This window comes from Corvus cornix, chromosome 5 (genome assembly GCF_000738735.6).
Source record: "Corvus cornix cornix isolate S_Up_H32 chromosome 5, ASM73873v5, whole genome shotgun sequence".
In the NCBI taxonomy this organism is placed as follows: domain Eukaryota; kingdom Metazoa; phylum Chordata; class Aves; order Passeriformes; family Corvidae; genus Corvus; species Corvus cornix.
The window spans coordinates 14,948,721-14,967,885 of record NC_046335.1 but is presented as its reverse complement, the minus strand read 5'-3'; the positions used below and the strand labels follow the sequence as shown (position 1 = coordinate 14,967,885).

At 35.7% G+C, this 19,165-nt stretch overlaps 1 protein-coding gene across 11 annotated transcripts in view; it reads left to right on the top strand.

Moving 5' to 3' along the window:
- Positions 1-19,165, top strand: part of PPP4R4 (protein phosphatase 4 regulatory subunit 4) — a 64,400-nt gene that overhangs the window by 19,271 nt on the left and 25,964 nt on the right. For 7 of the 11 annotated variants that reach the window (XM_019283444.2, XM_020583517.2, XM_010394556.3 and 4 more), the window contains exons 3-7: positions 5,022-5,124; positions 11,756-11,903; positions 12,581-12,654; positions 13,640-13,746; positions 16,235-16,342. In XM_019283444.2, coding sequence (XP_019138989.1) covers positions 5,022-5,124; positions 11,756-11,903; positions 12,581-12,654; positions 13,640-13,746; positions 16,235-16,342 — 540 coding nt within the window. Of the gene's footprint in view, positions 1-3,694; positions 3,716-4,431; positions 4,507-5,021; positions 5,125-9,475; positions 9,574-11,755; positions 11,904-12,580; positions 12,655-13,639; positions 13,747-16,234; positions 16,343-19,165 lie in introns of those variants that run through there. The other 4 variants (XM_019283477.2, XM_019283472.2, XM_020583518.2 and 1 more) reach the window with 4 other exon arrangements.

The following is a 19,165-nucleotide window of genomic DNA, read 5'->3' as shown; positions in this document are numbered from 1 at the left end:
TTTATGTTTAAAGAAGTATAATTGAAATGTAAGCATACCTCACATGACATGAAAAGAAGGTTACTGCTTTACACCAGTGTAAAGAAAGGGTTGTACTTTTACAGAAGATAGTAGATTGTATTTTATCAAAGGAGTATTTACTTTAAAATAAAATGAAAACTAGTCATAAAATGACACATCAATATTCGTGATTTCAAGACATTTTTCTAATTTCTAGATTTTTCCCCTTTTTTTACTAAAAGCCTAAAATTATTCAATCAAAAACTAAAAAAAAAAAAAAAACCAAAAAACCCTTGTAAAAGTGTTAGTATTGATTAGCAAGAGCAGTACCTAGAAAGCAGTGTAATAGATCTTAAGTCTGTGTCTACCCATCTGCATAGGAAAGATTGCCATGTAAAAATCTTCACAATATACTAAAGGTGTTTCTCAAAGGAAGTTTTATGGGCCACACACTTTAATGTTATTGGCAAATATTTATCTGGATTTCTAGTTTGCCTTGGCAACAGTAGATTGTACAGGAGAACAGAAATCCTGGAGGGAGAATTGAATCATTCTGAATCAGGCTAAATCCTGTCAGATACTGAGCTTTTAAACAAATAGGAAATTCAGTCTAGGATTTATGAATCCCAGTCACAGAATAGTTTAGGTGGTTGGGGACCCCGGAAGTCATTTGGTCCAATGCCCTGCTTAAAGCAGAACCAACTTCCACGTCTGATGTCATTTGATGTTAGATAGTGTTGTTGCTCAGGACATTGTCCAGATGAGTTACGAATGTCTCCAAAGATTCCCACAACCTCTGGACACCCTTTTTCAAGTTTGAGTGTTTATGAATTTCGTTTTTCTAATACCCATTTAGTTACTGAATACTTAATTCTTTTTTTTTTTAAATCTTGCTATTCTAATCCCTCACTCATTGAAGTTGCTAAATTTTTACTTCTGTCTTCAACAAATTCAGATTTAGACTAACATAGAACATAGAATCTTGCACTGAAAACAGTATCGCTTAAGGGGTGTTAACAATGTAATTCCCTGCAGCCATTCATCAGAACTTCTGTTTACACCGAGCACAGACTTCAGTGGTGGATTCAACAATGGCTGTTTAACAAATCATTTCTGCTGAAGTAGTACACTTAGCCACAGTGTGAAAGAAAAGCCTCTTCACAAACAGAGCCTCAGTTAGAGTTTGGGTAAATGTTGTACCTCAGTCTTCTTTCCAGTACTGTGTTCTGCTCTTGCAGTCATGTTTTGTAGGCTAGTGCGAATGAAGGAGAGCAAGATGTAGATCTGTCTTTTCTCTTTCAGAATCCTTTGTGGTAATGCTGTCTTGCAGTACATTCAGTGACTAGTCTTCGTTCCTCATGCTGTAGAAGGAGCTGTAGTCCTTCCATCCATTTCCAGATACAAATATTTCTAATTGAGTACCCAGGGACTTTTAAAATTTTCTATGTTCTTATCCTGTAGAATGTGTCTTTAAAAATGCTTTAAAAATTAATGTAAGAAATCTTGTCTTCCTTGAGCTTCATGAAAGTTTGCAAAATTGACAACACCTACCCTGAACATAATCATAGTATAGTTGTGGGAAGGGACCTCTGGAGATCAACTAGTCCACCTCCCTGCTCAAAGTAGTGTCAATTAGAGCAATATATTCAATCTTGTCCTGAACTCAGGATTTTGAATCCTACAGATGGAGGCTGCACCACTTGTGTGGGCAACTCATTCCAATATTTGAACACTCTGATATAGAAAAATCTGTGGGTTTTTTTAAGATTTATGTTGCATTTCCTGTGTATTGAATTTGTTCCCATTGCTTTGCATCCTGTCACTGGGCACTGCTGGGAAGAATCTGCCTCTGTCTTCTTTACTGTCTCACATCAGAGTTTATACATGTCAGATAAGGCCCCCAAGCTTTCTCTTCTCAAGATTAAAAATCCCTGTTGTCTAAGCATCTGCTCAGATATTTCAATGAACTTGCTGCCGCCTGTCTGTGAGATTCTTGTGTTGAATAGAGAAGAATAATCACCTCCCTTGAGCTGCTGGAGATGCTCTTGAGTGCAGCCCAGGATGCCATCAGCTGCCTTTCCCGCAAGAATGCATTGTTGGCTCCTGGTCAGCTTTGTGTCCACTGGGACCTCCAGGTTCTTTCCTGTCAAGCTATTTCTCAGTTGTCTGGCCCCCAGCCTCTGGTGGTGCATGGGGCTGTTCTGCCACAGCTACAGAACTTGCATTTCCTGCTGCTGAGCTTTGTAAGATCCCTGTTGGTTTGTTTCTCCAACTTGTTGAGTCACCAGAGACTCCTGGTCTGTCAATCCCTCCTCCTGGTTTTGTGTCATCTGCATACTGAGAGTCTGCCTTGTCCCCTCACCCAGGCCATTAATGAAAACTCTAAACTGTTGCCCCCAGTAAGGTAAACCATGAGGTAAACCACCTGTGGCTGGCTTCTTTGCCACTAATCACAACCCTTTAGGCTCAATAGTTTGCTCAGTTTTCAGTCCACATCACTTTCCCTTTGTCCAGCTTGTACTTCATCAGTTTATCTATGGGGATATGATGGGAGACAATGTCAACAACCTTGCTAAAATAAGTTAAACAACTTCCACCATCTCAGCCAGTCATCGTGTTGTCAAGTTGGCTGGTCAGAATTGATTTCCCCTTGTGCTGGTTTGGTCAAATTTAGAAATATATCCTCTGAGAGAAGGCACAACCAGCCCTCCCCCACCAGGTTCAGGAAAAATTAATTTTCCTCAAAGAAAAGTGAAAGATATAAAAACTTTGTTTACCAAACACACGGGAAAAGGATAATAATGCTAAATAATAAAACCCCTTGCCCTGCTGAGGGAAACCTGGGAAAATTTCAGAGTCCTTCCATAGATCTCTCTCCCCCTCCTTGGAGCTAGGACAGGGTGGGCCCACCTCCAGGGCCAAGGCCTTGGTAGAAAGTCCTCCCAATGTATTCTGATGTTGAAACCATCCAACAGAGAGAAAAGGAAAAAAAACCAAAGTCCCAGGAAAACAAAAGTTCAACTCTCCAAAAAAAAAAAAAGCTGAGGAAAAAAACCTGCCAAAAAGCTGGCTGGAAAGAAAAGCGAGCAGGGTGCTTCCCTTCCCTCCCACTCTCCTGCTGCAGCTGAAAAAAAAAGTCTCTATCTCTATGTGACCTTGAACAAGCTGCAAACTGCTTTGAAAAAGTTTTGCTCAGTTTTTCCTTCCCTCTCTCAGGCTCAGTTTAAAGGCATAGAAAGGTACAAAAATTAATTTCTGGGCATAGGGCAGCAATATGGGTTACACATCATAAAGTCACCCCAAGACACCCCTGACTACTCCCAGGCACTTTTCTGTCCTTCGTATGTTTGTATGTGTTTCCTAGGAGGATTTGCTTCAGTCTCAAGGCATCCCAAATATTATGTGGACTTCATTTTATGATGGTAGAAGAAACAAGTAAAACCAAATGTAGGGGCTAGAGGGAGAGCATTAGTGCTGTCCTTGTGCTTGAGAAGTGTTTGAAAAGTGCTTTGCAATGGGTGTTGCAGTTAGACCAGGTCTGGTAATACTGGCCAGCAGCAAGCAGCTGCTGTTGCAGAGGAAGGAAATATTAGAACAGGAGTGTTGGGGCATGAGAGCTTCCCTCCCTGCATGAGGATTCCCAGCCTTGTAAAGTCACTGGGATCTCCTGTAGGATGAACTCCGAAGATGAGTCCTGAAGTTTTGTATTAAAATGGTACGTGAATTTAGCTAGTACAAAAGAGGTTGAGTTAAATTGCTTCTAAGTATAGGGCTCTGTTGTGTTCTTCTATACTTAGCACTGTTAATAGAGGAATAGCATCTTCATAATACTGAGCTTACTGTGAGTCTGAAGAAAAGATTTAGCATTTATCTTAATTTGTTTATTGGTACAAAAATGTGTACATCCGAGCACTTAGCAATAATTCGCAGTAATTCTGAAGTCTCCAATATTTAAAGAAAATCTGTGGTGCAGCTCTTTTGGTAGAAATAAAAGAAAAATCTTCTGCAGTTGGAAAATTACAGACTGTGTAGGTGTTGAAATGCCTCTTGCTTCACATTCTTAATTGGCAGTAAGCCAGTTAGTAAGAATTTCTGGTTTAAAGGGAAATGCTTCCCTTTTCTTTACATTTTGATGGATAAAGGTAGCATTTTTGTTTGCATTTTTATCAGTTCGGGTTTCTTCCATCTTGATACAAAATGACTAAAATTTCAATTAAATAGCTTCTCCAAGGTACCTTGGCTTTTTGCATTACTACTGGATAACACAAAGATATGCATGCCTTGCCAAAGGAAAAGGATGTGTTGATGTTTAGTTTTAATTTTGGCATCCAGACCCTCTTGCTTTTTGATTCTATTCTAGGAGTTTATCCATTTGAGTAATTTTTGTTTTCACCTCATACTTTTTTTCATATCTGCCTACCATTTCCTTCCCATACTGCTTTTTTTTTTTTTCATTTCCTTTTTCAATTGTGGGATACCTTTGAGAGAGACAGAATGAGGAGAAAGGTAAGAGATCTGTAATTTAACCGAGTTTTTGCATCCTTTCTTGATCATGTTTGTGTGCATATGACCATACATCTGACTGCTTTCCCTACAAAAAGGAAATAATGGTAGATTTCTGTTAAAATGTTGTACATTGCATGTAGTTTTCATGTATGTCTTCTATTTGCCCCTTCCTATGGTTTATCCCTTGTATTGCTTTAATACAAAAGATTCCATGAAACCACTGCCTTGATCATCTGGTTTGAAAAGATCTTTCGCAGGTTTCATATTTTTATGCAAAGCTACACTAAAAATTAAAGCATCCCATGTAGGAAATTATATACAATAGCTTGAGAGGTTGATCTTTTTAAATGTTGTCTTCTGCCACATATTATAGAAAAACATAATGCCTCTCTTTACTTACATGAAAAAAAAAGCGTAGGTTTATTCTCGTTGGTTTTGTTTTGTTCTTTTAATGCAATCCGTGAGATTGTAATCATCATAGTGAGTAATGTATTGTATGTTTATGTTTTTTTAAGTTCTGGTCAGGATATCCAAGGAACAAGTGTGGTGGCAAATCTTCCAGTCCTGATGCGACAGAATCCTGCAGAAACACTTCGTCGGGTTTTACCAAAAATCAGAGTAAGTTTTGTGTATTGATGTTTGAATGTATCTTTTTCTGCCAGTTTAACTACTTTAACAAAGGAAAAAAAATCCCACTTTTATTGCAAACTCAGTCTCCAGGAGGTGTATGTCCAGTAGGCTTCCACATTAATTCACTCAATTTACGAAATATTAAAGGTATTATATATTTTTTTAAATTGTTACAACAGGGAAAAATAAAAAAGCAGAATTAATACTACTTATATATTGTAAAGATTTACCAGTGTTTTGACAGCTTTTTGAGACCTTTCTTTGAGGACCATCCAGTCATAATGGTTCATTCTGATGTTCTCAATCTCCTTTCATCCAAACATTAAGATTTTCATAGTGCTGTCCAGGAGAGTATAGTTTGCTTTTAGCTGTCTGTGTCAGTCACTTCTAGTTGTGATAGATGCATACTGACCATGGAATGTTATACAGTAATTTTATATAGAGATATGTTTGTATAAAGCATATTTGTGTTGTTTAACCTGGAGAAGAGAAGGTTCTGGGTATACCTTATTGTGACTTTTCAATACTTGGAAGGAGGCTTATAAGAAAGATGAGGACAAGCTTTTTGGCAGTGCCTTTTGAGATATGACAAGGGGCACTGGGGTTAAACTAAAGAAGGATAGATTCAGACTAGATATAAGGAAGAAATTTTTTAACATGAGGATAGTGAAACACTGGAACAGATTACCCTGTATCCAGGTCAGACTGGATGTGGTTCTGAGCAACCTGGTCTAGTGGAAGGTGTCCCTGCTCATTGCTGTGGGGGTGGAATAGCTGACATGTAAAGGTCCCTGCCAACCCAAACTATTCTATGATTCTGTGATAGTGGAGAAGATACATGTCTGTATTTCCACTCTGTCCCGGATATGAACTCTTGTCCACAAGAAATGTACAAGTTCATTTAAGGTGTGGTTTAAGGAGCAGCCTTGGCCAAATAAGAACAAACTAAATCACAAATGCAAAACTTACTAACGCTAAATATCCATTGGCCCCCTGCAGAAGAAGAGGGTTGCAGGGGGCCTTATCAACATATACAAATACCTGACAAAGCAAAGACAGAGACAGGCTCTTTGCAGTGGTACCCAGTAACAGGACTGCAGCTGTTGTTGCAGTGCGCACAAACAGAAACACGGGAGATTTTTTCTGTATATCAGGAATCACTTTCTCACTGTGAGGGTGACTGAGCTGTGGCACAAGTTGCCCAGAGATGTTATTGTCTCCCTCTTTGGAGGTATTCAAAAGTGGTCTGGGCATGTCCTAGCTGTAACTGGTCCTGCTTGAGCAGGGGGATTGGACAAAATGACCTTTCAGCCTCAAGCATTCTGTGAATATCAGACATCACCTCTCAACTTCATATTATCTCCTGAAACATCTGTGATTTCAGGAGACTTCTGTTTCTTAAGAGGAGCTGTTCCAACTTTTGTCTGATTTTTTAGATTCAGCAAATGGTCAAGATAAATAGCTGTCCTCAGGATTAAGGACTGCTATAGGCTGACAGATTATTTAGAAAATGTTAAAGTGCTTCTAGTTACATTCTGTGCTCTAAGATGCAGGTCAATAGGCATTTTGTTTAAATATGTATGAGTGTAAAAGTGCTTTGAGAAGAATGACTTGAAGGTGCAAAGTAATTGGAAATTTCAACTTATACCAAGTTGCTACCACGTTATTCTGACATATGTAATGCAGTCTTTCTAAACCTACCTACTGGCTTCAAGAAAAGTTGGTTTGGTTTTTTTTATGCTTACCATACTGAATCCATTTTTGCCTCTGGTTTTCTACTTTGAGAGCAGAATTCTTCCTGAAATTAAGGAGGAATAAGAAACACTGGGAATTTTCTACCCTTATTTTTCAGGCTGTAGAGAAGTGCTGGTCTTGGCCTGTATTCAATAAAAAGTCTAGTATGGGAATACAGTTTTTGATTCTAGTTTTAAGTTTTTTTATATAGGGATGAAGAAAATATTTGAAAGTATGATGATTTGCATGAATAGGGCCTAGAGCCTGGAAAGTATTTGTACAGTGGGAGTTGGATCTCAGTGTGGTCTTAGATCAGGCTGTACTTGGTTATTTTGTAAAAGTATCTTCCTGTATAATATTGAAGACATACAACTGAAAACAGTATTTGAAGGAAGAAGCATTAGGAATTGCAGATAGAACTATTTGAAATGAAGCAGACTACTTTAATAAAAATGCAGTCAATCTTTGAGCAAATTACTGAGAAAAGTAGTGTGGTTTTCATCTTACAGTGTCATTTAAACCCAAACTGGATGCCTTGCTAAATGGTAAATTAAATGAAACCTAAGTCAATGGGCTCCAGAGAGAGGTAAAAAAGTAAAATATAAGAAGGTCAGTCTAAATCCAAGTGTTTCTTTCATGTTTAAGCTTTACAAACTGAAACTTTGTAGAATGTTTATGAATTAAGTTCCTTTCTGTGGCAGTGCTCCTATAAAGGCAATTCTTCAATGGTGTTCTGTTATCTAATATTATTTATTCGTAATAGAAGTAAAGTTCTGTTGCAGCCATATGCACTGCACTTTTGACTGCAAACCAGTATTTGGCATCATTAACTTGACCTATTTTTTTTTCTTAACCTTGTTTTTCTTGGAGGAATCATCCTGACCATCCATTAAATTGAAACTTTTATAGTCTGTAAAGGCATAATTGAACTCAGCTGCAATTAGAGTCTTGCAAGTGTAATCTGTCACTGCAGGGAAATAAGCTGATTTAAATTACTGCACTTGGTTCTACTTCTTTAGGTTGGGAGTAATCATTTGTGAAATCAAATTGGCACATGAAAGATGAATTGTGTAGTAGTTTCAGAGGGCTGTTTATTTGAAAGTATTGTCACCATATGATTGCATAAGGGTGAACTTATTTAGCATACTTGCAGACACCCAAAGCAAAAATAATTTTTTTGTTAGAGCTGAGGGTAAAGCAGATGAAGAAAGAAATAAATGCAAGGAATGTTCAGTCTGAATATATTGAAAATTTGTATTTTATTTCTGAAAAATTGATAAACCTGGTTACTTCTAGAAGTGTAGAAATGGGTGTATGCAAATTGCTTATTCTGAGGAATCTAATGAAATTAAAATTATATCAAAGACACTATATATTTAACATAAGTGTTTTAGGTCTGAGATGAGCAAAATCAGTACACCAATACATGTGACATACATAAGTAATTATTGAATTGTCAGTGTTTTGGTTATAGTATATAATTTAGATGTTAATGTAGGAATGAGATTAGGAATTTATTTTTTAAGTTCTGCAGTTAAAATGAAATTGTGTCCTTGTATGTGTTCTTTTGCATAGAGAGCCCCACTCTGGATTTCTGCATGCACCTCCTCATGAACCTTGGAAGTCATTGAAATGCAGATTTAGGGAAAGCTTAGACATTCTTACCAGCATTTCTCTTTGTGCACAAAATGTCTCTTTTCAAATGATGTTAATAGTATTTTTCCTGCTTTCCGTCTGCAGGCTCTGCAACCAAAAGTGAGAGAGGGAGATTGCAGGCATCTATCTGATTGACTTAATAAGACATTTTTCCAAATGCTGTGATTGCAGCAAACTATGCTTATTCTTGTTGTTGTATATACATCAAGCTTTATTCAGTGTTGTCTGATTAGTTCCAAACTCATTTTCGTAGTTACTTGTTTTTCTAATATATCAGCCTCCTCTTGAAAGCTTTTCTTTTCCACAGCTGATTTTATAGTTTAGGAAAAGGTGGGGTGATTTTCATCCTTTCTTATACCTAACATTAATTTTAAGGTCCGTTCTCATTGTATTCTTGAGCTTCTGTAATCTCCATTATTTCTGTGTCTTTTAGTCTTAAATGAAAATTTCTATCATATCAATGCAATTACTAAAATGATTAGACTATGTCTGTGCTTGCAGCATTCTTTTAAGAGAATTCTGTTGTTGCAAGACAAAATGTGCATTTAAACTAGAGGCAAATTTTCTTTTTTCCAATTAATGGAATAAACCAGGCTTTCTAAATTTTAAGTTTTGATGCCTGAGTTTAACTTGTAGACATTAGAACAGTTAAGAACATGCTAATGCCCTTAAATTCCATTAAATATGCTTGTCTGAGTAAGATAGATAGGGAGAGTTTTTTTAGTCTGGAGTGAAAATTTGTGGAGTATCCATATATAGAAAAATACATTACTTCCTAAATAAATAATTCTATGTTAATTAAATTTAAATTACTCAACTTGGGTTGTGTGAAGATGGAAAGAGGAGACCCATAGATTTCCAAATGCGGAACTGTATAGTTCTGAGTGTAAACACCAGTGCAGGCAGGTGTGTAAGCAGTCTAGAAATTTATATTTCAATGTCTCCCGAGGTCCATGAGGAGGCACATCCAGAGAATGTGTTCTCACACATGACTATCCAGAGTTATGTGGATCAGTGGAGGAGACTATTTGGAAACTTTGTTTGTTGGTAAGTAACCCTGTTTGTATTGCGTACAAAGTGAATATGTACAGAAAACTGAATTCATAGAATCATCGAATTATTTAGGTTGGAAAAGACCTTTAAATTCATCAAGTCCAAGGGTTAACCTGGCACTGCTCCATAATTTTCTGGTCTGCACTGCTGTGTTAGCATCTGCAGTGTGAAGATAGTGCTTTTGATTCTCTTGGGGATGTTTTTTTGAACAAGTACAAGCCAGAATCCCAGAACAGTATGGACAGGTATTCTGATCCCAAAAATATTCAAAATACAAAATTGGTAGGTGTCCTTATTCTTTCTTGGCTGTGGCTGTAATAGCAGTGGAGGAACAGCAACGGAGATAGTCTGTGGAAATAAGAAGAAGGCAATTTCCATGGCTATTGAATGTAAATATTTTGTTGGAAAGCAGCACAGTTCTGTTCCTTTTTTTCATTTGGGGGAGCAAGGACACAGAGAATCCTTTTAAAAAGGAACGTGGCTGTAAACGGAGGTCTTGAGAGATATGTTATGGTTCTCCTTGAACTGAGATAAACTAATAATTGTACGTTTGCACGTACAAATTTTTTGACATTTGTAGAATGAAAACTTCTTAGTTTTTACCAAGTCAAATAGTAATATCTCAGATGTTCTCTACAAACTATTTTCTCAGCAAAATCCTTCTGATATGCAATACTTAGAGTCATAGAATCATTAAAGTTGGGAAAGTCCTAAGATTATCAAGTCCAGTTGTTTACCCAGCACCACCATTTCTGCCATGTCCCTAAGTTCCATATCCACATGCCTTTTGAACGCTTCCAGAAATTCCACCATGTCCCTGGCAGCCTGTTCCAATGCCTGACCACCCGCCCAGTGAAGAAAGCCACTTTCCAGCCACTGCCACCAGCCTGTAGCACTGCATGGGGTTTGTGTGACCCAAGCGTAGGGTCTGGCGCTTGCCTTCGTTGAACCTCGGACCATTGGCCTCGGCCTTGATATTAATTAAGAAATTAAACAGGACTGGCCCCAGCACTGAGCCCTGGGGACACCCGCTTGTGACTGGCTACCAGCTGGATGTAATTCCATTCACCAGCACTCTGGACCTGGCCATCCAGCCAGTCTGTAACCCAGTGGAGAGTGCTCCTGTCCAATCCATAACCAACCATGCACTTAGCTGCAAAATGAATTTTTTTTTTAATCTGATCCAGGCTTATTTTTGTTTTTTGGTGAGTGATCTGAGAAAACACTGTTCATCTCAAGCACTTTAAAAAATAAACAAAACCACATATATAAAGTGCTAAATAGAAAACACGGGCTTTAAACTCTTACTGAGTTTGGAATCAGTTGTAAAATGAGTGTAATGCTTTAGTAGTAGAATAATGAACTTTTTATTTTCTCATGAAATAGAGAGACATGTTTAGAAAACTAAACAAATGGAATGTTCACTTAGTTGATAGATACTTACAGTTACGAATACTTATAATGGATGCTACATCATAGATTGCATCCTGCAAGGTCTGTGCATAAATCTGAAATTTAAAACTTAAATTGCCTTTTTTTAAGTTAAAAAAAAAAGTAATATTTCATTTCATTTCATTTCATTTCATTTCAACATGTTAACTTTAACTTTTGAATTTATGATTTTAAAGACAACCTAATTAATGACTTTCTTGTGTGTCAGAGCGCAGACTACTTAATATTTAGTTATGTAGATAAATATTCTTGTATATCTTGCTTTATTCTTAAGACTATATTTATGTACTTTTCATTTGCATTCCATGTTAGTCAAGGGATGAAATTTAAATTGCCTTCTGCTATTTTAGTATCTCTCACTGAATGAATGAATGAAATAGTTCTTTTTAATTCATGTGCGTAAACAGCAGAAGTGCAAGTGTTGGCTGCTCTGGTTTTACCTCTCATTTTGTAAAGTGGAAAAATCCACACATATGCATTGATGAAACTTAAAGTCTCAGAAATATTACAACTAACTTTTTTTTTCTTAGAAGATTCATGCTATACCATAAGAAAATTTAATGTCTGCAATAAATTGCTGTTAAGAGAAAATAATTTTACAGCAAATTTTACAGTTTACCCAGGTTGTTGCATATTAATTCTAAAAGTGAATATAAAAATTTGGATATTCTTTCAGTACATTTCTGCCTCACTTTCTAAATTGTTACAATTTGTAATTATACAGGAGGTTCTGCATGTTGCAGGAGTGGAAATGCAGTTAACAGCTGCTGTTTCTTTTTTGACTGTTCTGCAAGAGGAGTCGGTGTCCATTCATACGTACTCCCACTCCTTCCTACACATCATTCTCCAGAACGTGGAACACAGAGATGCAGGTCAGGGCTGTACAGCTACTCTCATGACTGATGACTTCTACGTGTTTTGTTTCTTTAGTGACCCTACAATACTGTGTCAACAGTGAGTACAGTCACTGTGACTTTGTATCTAGACTGGCATGAATGGAAAGATTTTTGCACTTTCATACTGACATTTAAGTGTAATTCTCATTGAAGCAAAAAAACCCTCTGACTTTGTCTGAAGGATTAAATCCCAAAGTTGTTTCTGAGTCTGAGCTTCTCCTGAAATACCAACTTTTTATGGCTGAGAGAATGGAGGGGGGTTGACAATTCTTCTGTGTTGACTATTTGTTCTTAATTTCTTTGACACTAATTTTAGAATACAAAGGAAAAAAAAGGCCTATTGTGAAACTAGAAAGTTTCAGTGGGCATAAGAAAAGAACATCCTTCTAAAAGAGGGAAATTAGCTTTATAAAGCAATCAGAGTAATAATTAATTTTATATAGGAATTGGAAAGGGAAAAGAAATGGGGGTAGACTTTGCTTCTTACCTATCCTATTTCTTACTTTGAAGTCTTGAATATATAGTGGCTTTCAGATACATAGCTCCTTGAAGACGTGTGAAAAGAGCAAATTTTATAAAACTGATGTATGTTTTCGTTTAGTCATGGTATGTACAATATAACATATCATGTATAACTCATTTCTCTTAAACAGGTGTCAGCAATGCATGGTTAGAAACTCTTCTTGCTGTAATAGAAGCTTTACCAAAAGAAACTGTCAGACATGAGGTAATAATAATCTCTCACACTAACAAAAAATAATATTAAGATTGTAAGATTGTATTTCCCTGCAAGTTTTATTCACCTCAGTCAGATTTGTGGCAGTTCTGTACCTGTGAGAATGGTAATGGTTGTCGAACACCCTGTAAGAGACGAATGTGCAAAAAGGCAAGACAGGAAGTCACCTTAAAAAAAGTAGTGTTCTTCAGCAAATAAAGTCAACACACACACTCCACTGTACCACTTCCACTGTACCTTGTATTCTCTGTAACATGTTTTCCTGCAGTCTGTTTTGGTTTACAGAATAGTATCTCACTTTGCGTTTTCATGAAGAAACTACCTTTTGTTTGTTACTGGACTAAAATTCCAGTCTGCTATGTCTGCTAAATGGAACTGAATGCTGGAGAGCCATTCCTTAGTGTATTTCAGTTGTTCTTGATGTACCAAAACCCTAATGCACTGCAAACACTCTTAATTTTTCACTGTGTAGCTCAAGAAAGAAAATCTGTCACTAAGTTATAATGCCAGTCCCTTTTAGTCAGCTAATTTATTCACTTTTAAGTATTCTTATTTTTTTAAGTTTAAAAGCTTTTCAACAGGCATATTTACCGTGTTTATAATTTAAAACAATATGGAGATTTAAATATGTGATTGTTTGTGTGGTATAAAATTTCTCATCAGAATAAGAGTAAAATCCAGAACTGTTTAAAAAATAAACTTCTAAAGGGTAAAAACTTAGGTTGGATGAAGCACATAGAAATTATTCTAGTCACCTCCAAAATCTAATTGCAATGTAATTTTAAAGATGTCATTTAAAAAAAAGGGACTATTAATGTTCATAGGCGCCATTATTGTTAGTACTGATTAATTCAGTGAAAAGGTTAATGACATTTGGAACATGTTTTTCTAGATTTTTTTTAAGAAGAGGAATACTTTATTTAATGCTCACAATTTTTCTGCTTATATTTCTTCTTTTTTTTTTTTTTCCATGTAGATCCTGAATCCACTTGTTTCCAAAGCACAGCTTTCTCAAACACTTCAGTCCCGCTTAGTTAGTTGTAAAATCATGGGAAAAGTAGCTAACAAGTTTGAAGCTCATATGTAAGTAGACTGTACATATATTTTCATTCCGCAGTGTAAACCAGTATTTCTTTGTTAGTGGACAGAAATTACTACAAGAAAAGTAGACTTCATTGCAAAAATGAAATGCTTTTTTTTACAGATCCCTTTCATTATTTAACTAGCATGTTCAGACTTGCTAATGATTGTCATTTTATAACTTGAGTTTGTTTGCTCTTTCACAGATTTGAATAGATACCATTTTCATGCCATTCTTCCATATTGTTTTTATTACTAGAAAATAAGCCACAAAGTGGATTTCTCTGCAACTTACAGACACAAAACACAGCTTCATCTCCTTGGAGTTTCTTGTCATAAACAGAAGAATTCTATTCCCAACTTTTTATTATGTAACCAAATTTAGCATGTAGATCTGTTTTTTTCTATCCCTAATTAAAATGTAGATACATCAGGAACTACTGCTGTTCCCTGATATTATCCAGGCCTTAGATTCAGTGTCTGTGAGTCTGGACAGAAGAGAGTGCAATAATGAAAGTAAATCTGAGTAACTCATCTGCCCAAAGCAATTGGTGTGGTACATTCCTTGGTCAGTTTACCCAGGCTTATGATAGCAGGACCACTTCACCAAATGTGTTTCCTATCCGGGCAATTGGCACAATGTGACTTTGAATTACAATAGAAATCCACTGCGGGCTACTAAATGCACAGAAACTGTCTAGCTGAGGAAGTCCACTCTAATAATGATTTTGATTTGCCCCAAAATGCAAGAATTCAGTATAACACAAAAGAAGAACAACAGGACACTATGACAAGATATTTAGTAATAAATTTCTTTAGAGCTATGTTTTTTTTCTTTAATAAAGAAGAACTAGAAGCAGCCAAAAGGAAACTCTTTAAATCTTCATTTGCCATTTACATTGTTGGACATTCAAAAGTTAATGAACATGGTAGAGTAGTACTTTTGGAGAATGTTACCAAAGCCTTCTAAACCTTTATATTCCAAATCTCTAGGACTCTGGCAGAAGAGCAGTTGCATTTATTTATTTGATGTTACATTCTCATGAAAATAAGTGACTTTATGGGTTACTTGGAATCTTATATGAACATATAGCAGTGTTAATTAGTAGCCATAATTTTTTATGTTGTGTTTTTTGTTGTGTTTCTTCAAGGTGATTCCTTGCTGTTCAGAAGTAGGAATCCCCTCATTTCAGTGAACAGATCATAGCACCTTTTCTGCACAACCACTACATTTTAAGAAGATAACTGAGAATTTTCTGGGACATCTTGTTCATTTGGTAGAGAGCTCTCAGTGCAGTTCAGAGGCCTGAAAAGAGAGCTGGGTCCCCAGGTTTAGAATGTGGCAGACTGACTAAAATTCAGGACACACTCTCATTCCCCTTTCCGTAGGGCTCTTGGTACAGGCCCAGAAGACGTATCTGTCCCCAGGAGTAGGCAATACATAAGCATATCTTCACTTTCTTCTTCAGAATGGCACAGTTTTTCCTCATAAAATTTATACTATAATTAAAAACTTTGTATTTGATGTTACTCCTGGGTTATTTTATATCCTGTCCTTTTCATAGAACATTAGTTTTTCTACCCTCTGTTCCAGTGTTCTAAGTTACAAAGTCTTTTTTTCTCTGTAGCCCCTACTTCAGAGTATTCTAAAATGCCAAACTTCCAAGACTGTGTAATTTTTGAAACTTCAGGCTAAATTCTTCTGTAAGAAAAATTAATTAAAAAACTAATTTTCACTGGAATGAATGGAGGCTGTGCAAGCTGGCTTGAAAATTTGCTTGTCTGTGTCTGCATATTATTTATCTTGAGTTTTGCAATAACATAAGAATTTTTATAGAGATGTTTGATGAATACTTATGACAGAATCTTGGGCAGTGAAAGGAAACACAATGGCTGATTCTGCCAAGTTGTAGTGTGTGTTTTTACTTTAACAGGAATCAAAATTTTTGTTTTGTATCTGCCATTGATTTACATGAATACTTGGTCTACTTGCCTGAAGGCAGCACTCAATCTTTTAATCTTAAATTCTTCTTCTCCTTTCTTCCTAATTATGTCTTGGGTGATACCTGCATGTCAAAGATGAGGTATTACAGACATTTAATTGGGGTTTACATTTCCATTTATGTAATTCTTTGTATTCTTTCAATGGCTGTTCAGAAATTGTGCTGAAAATGGTTATTAAATGAGGACAGCATTCTACTACTACAGTAGCCTACCTACTATTTTTGTAGTTTATAAGAAATAATAGATGAAGTATGAGCAAATGGTAATGACAGTAAATATTCCTTTTCCTGTTTCTTTGTAGCACATATTTGCATCCAATGAACAATATTCTTTTCTAATTGCTAATTGTCAGAAAAATAATTTACTCTGTGTTATAAATTAGTAATATATGGGATAAACAAGTAATATATGAGTAAAGTTCAGTACTACTCAATGGATTTTCTATATTCTTGTTCTATATGTTAATAAAAAATGTTCACATTTTTAGTGTTAAAAGAGAGGTTCTTCCATTGGTAAAATCACTGTGCCAGGATGTGGAATATGAAGTTAGAACTTGCATGTGTCGGCAACTGGAACATGTAGCTCGAGGAATAGGGTGAGTACAATTTGCCTAATTGATCTTAAATGCAAAATGTTTCTCTAAAATGGTAACTTAAGAACTCCCTTTAAAATTGCTGAATTCATGCATACTCAATAATGAATTTGGACTGTACAGATGTGATCTTAGGAAATGGCTGTTGGCAGTTGTCCATTTTCCGGTTTTAGATTTTTCTTTCTCTTTTATAGTAAAATTGCTGAACCATAAACCCAACGGTTTTTTGTAAATAATCACTTCATCTGTAGCTTCTTGAAATCATCTCAATTACCCATCGGTGGTATTTGGCTTTTAAAAAAATTCTGACAAGTATTAGCAGTTTTAATAATTACTGTGCAGTGTCTGAGAAAGGATCCCAAATGGGTTTTGTACGCAAATTTCAGCTCAGTATCAACTTTTACTTGAAGCTTGATGGTCTTCAGTATTCATGCATAGGATTGAAAAAGTCTGAAACTTTAATACAAGAAAATGTTAATTACACACAGGATTGGTCTCTGAGTGAACAAATATTTTAAATTCGAGGTCTCTCTACCTGGTATTTTGTCAAGGCAGATAAAAAGCAGTAACTCCTTTTACACACTGGAAAATTTATCAAGTAATGTTCCCTACCCAGTGCTAGACAGCAGAGATAGATTAGTTCTTGAGTGTCCACCTGGCTTTTAAAATTGTAAATCTATGAGCAAATTCAAGGATGAGGCTGAAACTGAAGTGCAGTTGGAAAGATCCATTGTGTACTTGAGTGTGATATGTCAGTACAGGTGTTTGTGGAAAGGATGCTTTCCTGTAGCTGTGGAATGATTTCTGGTTCTTTGGTTTGTTTTTTTTTTTTTTGTTGTTGTTGGTTTCTTTTTGGGGGGTGTTTGTTTGTTTGTTTGTTTGGGGTTTTTTTTGAGAATTATATTGTGGTTTAGATTCTGAGTTATTAAAAAAATAAATAAAAAAACCATCAAAAACCCCCAAAACTAAACCACCAGAAATTCCTGAAGCAATGGGCTTAGGGAATATAGAGATATAAGGAATTCACAGCAAGAGCTAAGCATTGCTGTTAAAAACTTAATTTCTCTTTTTTTTTGTAATGTCATGTAGGTTAGTAATTTCTAGATTTCTAGAAAAAATTCTCTTTATTGCATAGAAAATAAACTTATCCATGTGCTTTAGGCACTTCTTCTGCAAGGTCTTTGTCTTGCAGAAGTTCAGAGGATGTGAATAATGTTGAAACCATATTATACTCATCACAGTAAATTTGCTAATTTTTTTTTGTACTTACTCTTTTTTATAACAAAATGTAGGCTAGCATGATAAATCATTTTAACATTTGACATATTGAATGTCTTTCAATATAAAAGAACTTGTGATTAAAGAAAAGAAGGGTACTATTGTCAGTACTGTTGATATTTGTAAAACTGGTGATTTAACAGGCATTTTACTAAACTGAATTACTGAATAATTTGAACTTGCATTTATTTTTACTGTGTGCATGGGTCTCATGTATCTTTGTGTATCACAAAATTGAATTCTGTTCAATGGGAGATAAAAGATTTGAGAAAGAGAGGGTTCTCTTTACCTCCAGGGAGTAGCCTGGTGTTTTTATTCCATAACTACTGTGTTTTGAAGGGAGAGCTGTTTCTGTCCATCATATTAGTTTGAAGATTTTTGATGCCACTAAATTGGAAATCCAAAGAAACATTTGCAATTTTTTAAAAAAATTTCTTTCCCCCTTCCTCCTATTTCTATGTTTTGATTTAGGATTTAGTCCTACCCTTTTCTTTCCTGCTCATTCTTAGGCTGTCTGTTCTCATTGATCTCATTTGTTCTTGCTCAATTCCATGGGAATTCTTTTGTGTCTTAAGTTTGAGGTACTGTCTCCATTTCCATGGATTCCTTTAACATTCTCAGTCAACCTGTGCTGTAGTCAAGAGCTGAGAAGTAAGCATATGGATTTGGCTTTGAAAATGACTTGTTATGCATAATACAGAAATTTTTTTAAACAGTACAAATATGTTTAAAGTATCCCTTACCTAGGATATGCATATAGTTAGAGAATATTTCTTACTGCTACGAAAATTATTTTGGTGGTAGCCTGTAGGAAGCACTCACAGTTAATATGCTGCGTGACTTTGCTTTCAGCAGTTTTATTTTACATTTAAAATAGGTTTAGGAACAGCCAGGTGTTAAAATAATAATTGAAAGTGTGCATTTGTCTCATTTTCTTCACTCCTCCAAGTGCAGTTTAAGTTCAACATATACTAAGCAGTGTGAAAGAAGAACAAAAAATGTTGTTTTCAGTGATTACAAGGTGGCTATGTCTTATACTAATAAGTAACCATACTGGAAAGGAAATTTTCTTAATTCTGTTTAGTGTCATTAAAATTAACTAAATTTAATTTACTCTACCTGGGAGTTGAAAGTTTTAAAAAATTATAGGTATTATGCAGTGGCAAATGACAGCAGTATTGGTAATTTACCCAGCCTTAGAATAGTGGGTTTGATAGGGCTAAATACTTTGTTATCAATTAGTGGTCTGTCCTGTGTATTTTTCTTTGATTCTTTCCTCACCAACTTTTATTTTTAGCATTAATGTATTTCTATAAACTGTTCTCTCTCTGAAGATTTTACTTAATCCCTTTTCAATGCTTCAGATGATTTAATCTCATAAGAAATGGTGAACATTCAGTGTTTTCAGTATGGAAGCTCTTCAGTGTGTCATGTTGAGGATAAATAGTAGGTAAATGAAGAAATAACTAAACAGACATGAACAAATCTTCCCAAAAAATATCTAAATGACTATTTCAATGAAGAATTCTGTTTTGCAGTGGCAGTATT